The 7130-nt window shown below is 40.1% G+C and overlaps 1 protein-coding gene across 2 annotated transcripts; it reads right to left on the bottom strand.

Annotated features, from left to right (window-relative positions):
- Nucleotides 1-346: 346 nt before the first annotated feature.
- On the bottom strand, nt 347-7104 carry CBLL1 (Cbl proto-oncogene like 1). 2 transcript variants are annotated; one of them, XM_035891677.1, is made up of 6 exons: nt 6061-7104; nt 4667-4834; nt 4231-4331; nt 3903-3986; nt 3003-3076; nt 347-2452 (listed from the first exon to the last, which is right to left on the bottom strand). In XM_035891677.1, the coding sequence occupies exons 2-6, from the start codon at nt 4704-4706 to the stop codon at nt 1411-1413; spliced, it is 1341 nt and encodes a 446-aa protein (XP_035747570.1). In that variant the 5' UTR covers nt 4707-4834; nt 6061-7104; the 3' UTR covers nt 347-1410. The 2 variants fall into 2 exon arrangements, with proteins under 2 accessions (XP_035747570.1, XP_035747571.1); XM_035891678.1 differs by having other exon boundaries at nt 4231-4328.
- Nucleotides 7105-7130: the final 26 nt, after the last annotated feature.

The following is a 7130-nucleotide window of genomic DNA, read 5'->3' as shown; positions in this document are numbered from 1 at the left end:
TTCATCTAAAAGCACCACTGCTAAAAATGTGGCATTTTGAAAAAAACAAAGGTTCAGCACTAACACTGGTTAGAAATGCAGAGATAAGCACTCCAAACAACAGACAGTACTGCCTTATTATTGTCCGGTTCCGCTACCAGCTGCACTAAAAAAAGAGTGTTCTCATTTTATATTAATTCTATTTCTCTTTAAAAGTACCCTTATAAAACATAAATTTTGGGCCAAACCAGACCTGAGGGTCAGCTTACATTGCTACCTTTTAAAAAAAAAAAAACAAAAACAAAAACCAAAGCAAAACAAGACACCTAACCATTGTCTGTTCAATTAAACCTGTATCACAAAATCAAAAGAGATAAAGGATGTGTAGCTTTTTATTTCTTTATATCTACATACGGGATTTCAGACCACTTTTGTCAGGTTGTCCAAATGGGAAGTTTTCCTACTGTACATGTTACATGAAGTGACAGAGGCAAACACCACTTCCCTACCAAAAATTACCTCCTTCTCACAGGCATGGCAAGCCAATTCACAGCCACTTCCCCATAGACGTAGCCAAAGGTAAACACAATAGTCTGAATTCAGCTCCAATGAGTAGTGTACATGTAAACAGGATCTTCTGAACCAAAAAATTAGCTTTAAAACAAACCAAAACCCCTCCAAGCCCAAAGAACCCCCCACCAAAACCCACAATACATTATTACATGGTTTCATGTCATGCCCAAAGCTGTATTTCTGATAAATTTATCCTGCTGCGTAAATTTAAAGAAAAGAAAGGAAAAGCTGAAATGCAGTATTCTGCATGTCTGATTTCTAGTGCCATGAATTCACCATAGCCTGGATTCGTTGTAAGTAATGGTAACTGGTAGTAGGAGAAATATTGAAGTTCCCTTAATATTTCATTACACTGCCCATTTGGAAAGTATTAGTGCCAAAATGGTGTCCCGGAACTACGTTTGTGTTAACTTCATGTAAAACCCACCACTTTTACAACCATATTTCAATTTAATTATTGTACACAGGTTAACAAAAATGTATCACAAGTGAAACTAAACACTGGATTTAACAAAAACAATATTCAGAATGGTACAACACGTGTTCATTTTCTCCAGGAAATATTATTACAAGTGTTCATCTTAGGACAATTTAGCCACACTAGAGACAGAAGTTCTGTTAAAATGCAACCGTGGTCTACTAAGCCACTTATTTTTAGCACTACAGAGTATTTGAAATCAGAGTCCTACAGCCCAGGCTTAAAAATCATTTAAGATTCAAACCCCAAAATGTCTTACAGTCAAAATGACAGTATTTAAAAAAAAGCACAACAAACCAACCCCAAAACAATTAATTAAAAGGCTGTTGTATATAGTTTTATCCTCTTCATAGCACTCTCTATTAATATAATTGCCCATATCATTGGTAATAGGGTCTGTATCTGGCTTGATCGGGGTGGTGCGGTCCAGGAAGCGGGGCCTGGGCAGGAGGCCCTTGCATCCTTGGAGGTGGAGGCGGCCCCCTTGGAGCTGGCCATATCCCTGGACTCATTCCCCCGGGCTGCGTGAAAGGGGGACTAAGAGTTCCTTGATCTTCACTGAACTGTGGCAAAGAGTTAGGGTTATAATGATGGGGAGGGGGCGCATTTACATTTACAGGTGGGCCTCCGTGCTGAGGAGGGGGAGGTCCCGGAGGAGGGTGATTCATATATGGTGGCATCTGGGCAATTATATGTCCAGGTGGCGGGGTTATCGGAGGAGGAGCAGAGGTCATTGGTGGTGGAGGAGCTTGGCTATATACCATGTGAGGAGTACCTGCTGCCTGGGGAGGATGCTGCAGTGGATGGCTTATTGGTGGAGGTGGTGGTGGGGGTGGCGCATAATGTTGCTGTGGAGGCATAATATGATGAGGGTGCGACACCACCGGTTGACCCTGGTATTCAGGATGATGATGAGCAGGTGCGGGGGCTGGTGGAGGTGGTTCTCGAGCACCTGAATTTGAATCATCCTGAATAGGGACAGTGATCAAGTTGCTGTGTTTTCTCGTTGAAATGCGGAAGGTGTCCTGACTGACTGGGCGAGGGGGCGGCGGAGCCATTGACATCTCTGCAGGAGGTGCACGAATGTCTTCGTGTGGCTGGTTATAATGCTCGTGTGGCACATGCTGCAAAGGAGGGGGTGGCATCATGATGTGCTGCTTTGGCGGAATGTGGCTCATATGATGTTTCTCAGGTGGCATTATGAAACGCTCAGGAATTTCAGCAGGCGGTGGGGCAATAGGAGGATGCACAGGTTCGATTGGAGGACGAGTAACAGGCTTTCCAGCTCTCATATGGCGGTGGTTGATGTGAGCTTGTAAGTCCCTCTGTGACAGGTAAGTTCTCTTGCACCCTTGAACAATGCTACACATGAAGAGAGACCCTCGGACACACTGCTCGATTCGCTGCACAGGCTCATTACAGCTAAATCAGAAGAGAACATTGGTTCATTGTCATCAGAGAGAGCTCAATCAGCAATTTTTTGTTGTTAAAAGTCAACCAGTTTACCATAATTACCCAAATTAGAACTGGCAATTTTTTCCCTGCTGTAGCAATGAAAGACATTTCGTTGACTTTGAAGTTTATCTAGTTTTTAAGTCTCCAAACACAACTATGAAAGAACATAAAAATTTCATGAGGTGGAAGTTTATAAATAGCATCACACTCTCACAAATTCCTTCTGCACATTAAGACTTACCACGAGTCACTCTCACCAAGTTAAACTGCCATTTATTCCTTTTCAAATTCAAGCAATAACAGGTTATCTACATGAATACTTAAACAGCAATGTAAACACTGATCTCTTACAATTCAAAAGTATGCGATATGAAACTATAATCCAGTGGTGCAGTAGACAGTACTCCACTGCCTCTGCTAAACGTACATAAATACAAACCATGTTAATAAAGTATCTGAAATAAGATCTTGAAATTACTTCCCTACGTTTCCCTTAACAAATCTTGAGATAACTTACCCTGGACACATCTTGTCTCCCTTCTTCTCATGTAGTATAGCGCAGTCATAGCAGAAAACATGCTTGCAAGGTATCTAGAGACAAAAGATGGCTCTGTTAAGACATCGCACACAAATATCTACGTCATTTTGCAGAATACAGTTCCTCCCTCCAGCACACAATTTCTAATAATAGAAGTAACTAAGTTACCTATGAGGTGAATGGGCATAGTGGTAGTTAGCAGTTTACAGCATTTTTGCACAGAAACTTTCTAAAACACTTTGCATTAAGTTTGGGGTTTTGGAGGGTAGGTTTGTTTGTTTTCTTAAAAGTTGGCAAAAATGTATAGGCAAAAGTTTAAGTGTTACGCTAATACCAACACTGAACATTTACAGAAGCTGCATATGCGATCTAATTACACTTGTCTTGCTGGCAAGGAAGGCAAGTTTTAAAAGCATTAACTGCCATTAAGCCAGATCCTGAAGCCTATCACATCACACTTACAAATCTAAATCTATCTCAAGGATTTTGTGACACTAATTTTAAAGGGACATAGAAGTGAACAGTGGTTTCTAACGTAACTGTAAGTCTTTAATTGAGATAAAGAGCTTATTTTTAAAGCTAAGTTGTATAAGGTCAAAACCCACTGAACTTGAAGGCTTTTGTGTTGGTGACAGTGTTTTGATTTTTTTGTGTAACTTTAAAGCTTACTTTATTAAATCAGGGGGTAAAGTGAAATCAACCAGATGGAACAAAAACACTTCAGCAGTGAAGGCCCACGGTTCCATCCCGATATTCTTCCACTGTTTATTCAGAGGCTTGCTGAAATCAGGAACCTCTAGAGGCCTCAGAGACACAGTAAAACCTAATTTTACCTAAAGGGAAATCATGGCTGCATCTTCCATTGATGATTTCACTCACCATGCGTCCATACATTTTGATGGGTAATCCACACTTGTCACAGAAATGGACTGGTGTATCATCCTTTTCCCCCAGCAAGTTTATCTGATAGGATAGAGAACAGGGTGGGAGAACAAAATCATCACTAAAGCTTCTCATTTCAATTATCAACAACACCCCCGTTGTTTCTGAATTAGTTGAGAAGGCAACAAGACCACCACAAACACAAGAAAGCAGAGAGTGTATTTTCAGTCAGTCAAAAGTAATGGAAGCCCTTTTATTTAAGAAGGTATTTACCAGGACTTCCTACAGTTTGGTAAGATTCGCAAATTCCCACCCATGACTTTACCTTATAGTCCCAAAAGATGGGTCCAGGGAACCTCCTTTGATTGCCAAACATTTCACCTCCTTTGCATTCGTATCTCTCCTCTTCGTTATAATCAAATTCTTCTGTGGAAAGAAGAAAGAGAAGAAAGACACAAGCCAACCACAACACTCTCCTAATTGACACCGGCTGTGTCATTGTATAACTGAAATCATCAAGAAATGCCACAGCACTTCTAATCTGCTGGGCCCGTTCTACAGAAAGGCACAGTCAGTAAGACAGTCTGTTCTGGGAACGCACACCATTTAATCCTTACAGTGCAGCAGTACCCAGAAATTTGAAACGTGTTTTGCACTTGGACAGAACCTTGGACTCTGAATCAAAGACTGAATAAAGTCTTGAACAATGCTGCAGAATAATACGCTTCCCTGCTACAGGGCTATTATTTATATTAATTTACCTTCATCACCAGCTTGTGTCTTTGAAGGCATCCTGTTCATATTTCTTGCAGTTCGAGGTGCAGGTTTGGTTTTATTGGTCTGTTTTGAGATAAGTTTTATAGGGATTCTTCTACGAACATCAAGACCACCCAATGATCCTGAACTATTTGTTCCTTGCAAATCATTGTCTATGAAAGAAAAAATAAGTTTATATAATTCTTCACTTAACTAGTAGTTTCTGAAGAGGCTAAATATTAGTTTTAAGAGAAGTTTTAATAGAAGAGTTTTAAGAAAAATAATTTTTAAAGCTCGTTTAAGACTCAGACAACATATCAAAGTTTAATCACTAGAAAATAAATATTTTCACATACAATTTCTTCTAGAAGTCAAGCTACAAAATTGTATTGGGAACAAAAGTGATTTTAGGAAATATAGTTCTAGAAATATATTTTTTAAAATAAGCTAGCTACTCTGTAATTTCTCCACAACAGAAAAAAAACATTAATTGTATAGCTCCTCTCACAGTGCGAAGAGTCAATTCTTTGTACAACCTTGACAACACAGAATTTTTTTTTTTTTTTTTTTTTTTACGAGAAAAGATCATTTTTACAATTTATATAAATCTTTTATTAAAGATGGAAGGAAACCATTTTCCCTATTAACTCAGCATCTTGACATATCACTTAGAAGTTTAGCATAAAGCATCACAAAAATATCGGTACTTTATCCAGTAGTATCCTTGCTAAACTGAAAATTATTGTTCCCTACTACGTACAGATTTATGTATCTTTAACCAAATTTAAATCTGAGCACTAGGGCAAAGGAAGCAAGAAATAGCCTGACACATGCATCAGTAGGTACAGGCTCGAAGAGGTAATCTAGAGGGGGGGCTGCAACAAGCAACACCAACGAAGGGGGTACAACTCCCTCAACTTCCAGTCTACCTTAAACCACTGCAGAGCATCTCATCCATATACAAATAAAATGATGTCCTTCACAAATCTACCCAGCTCACTTCCACTTTAACTGAAAATGCCACTTTGACGGGTGTTTTAAAGCGGGACATGCTCAGCCTCAAAGGGGTGGGCCATGAGCTGTTACACCGTGAGCCCTGATGTTCCACTTGATGTGGCACTGCAGCCCTGAAATGATCACTGAGGCCCCAAAGGATTACAACACGGTAGCATCTGGACACTGAAATTAGGGTCCCATTAGTGTAATTCTGCACAATGCCTCACAAACTACCGTCCCTCAAAGCCGACAACCACCCCACCAACACAACAAGCAGGAGGAGAAACAAGAAGAAAAAATAAAGGAGAAAGGGGATTGCTCTCAGTTATTCAGCAGCTACCACCAAAACTAGGAACTGCAACAAAAGTTTCAAAGTAGGACTGTGCCCTAACAGTCACTTTACCTCAAAAATCAAGAGCCCTCAAATTTCCTCTGATAGATCAAATGTATTTATTCCTCTTAGCGCTGTGGTTGACGTGTTTCACTCTAAAAGGCAATATATAAAAAGGCAAAACCAATAAAATCTGTTTATACTTTTGCTCATTTGTTGCTTTTGATTAGGCCGTCCTGTTGGCTAAACAGATGACCCAGCAAACACACAACTACACCACCAGGCTTCTCCAGAGACCGCTGGCGTAGAACGTCTGAGATAATAATGCTAAAGCTGTCTATTTTCTACTTGTTGGGAAATTCTGTCTTCTACCAGAATACACAAAAATGTAACACCATAGACCAGAAAAAGTTTCTGCAGGACCTCAATCCGTTTGCAAATGAGGATAGCTAAAACTAATAAAAAATCCCAAACCCATTACTGAGTCCACTGAACTGCCAGTAGGGAACAATTAAGTTCTGAGGTGTGTCTTCCACATACCTTCGCAAACTAGGAATATTTACATGAGTTAGCTGCTCAGCTAATCCAAACTAGCAAGTATATTAGTCATTCATGTTTCATGGAAGGATAATAAATTGCAGTCTGCATGCTGTGCTTTAACCCCAGCTAGCAACTGAGCACCACACAGGATGCCGTGTAAGCACAACCAGCAGTATTAAGTCCAGAAAATAATACACAACACGTACAAAATTATTAAGGCTACTTAGAGAAGCTCTAGTTGAGGTGATACATCCTCCTGACGTGTCACCTTCATCAGCCTTTCTTAAATTTTGTTTTTGTATTTTGTTGGTTTGGGTTTTTTTAAATTCATAAATATAGCTCAACTACTATACCTTACACATATACATTTATAATGCAATCTTTGTTAAGGGGAAGGAAACAAAAAAAAAGCAACAAAAATACCTAGCAAAACCCCCTACGCCCACTCCTCTATTCACAAGACAACACAAAATATCGAAGTTACAAAGCTAGATTTAAGCACATGAGAAAGTTTCCTCTGCAGAGCACAACCACGGAACCAGGCGGCACGCTCTCGGCGCCCACCTCGGGAAAGGCAGCGGCCAAACAAGCGCCTCGCCGCC

The sequence above is a fragment of the Egretta garzetta genome, unplaced genomic scaffold, assembly GCF_000687185.1.
Source record: "Egretta garzetta isolate BGI_Z169 unplaced genomic scaffold, ASM68718v1 scaffold33, whole genome shotgun sequence".
Classification (NCBI taxonomy): domain Eukaryota; kingdom Metazoa; phylum Chordata; class Aves; order Pelecaniformes; family Ardeidae; genus Egretta; species Egretta garzetta.
The sequence above is the reverse complement of the archived record's forward strand: the minus strand, read 5'-3'. Positions and strand labels throughout refer to the sequence as shown.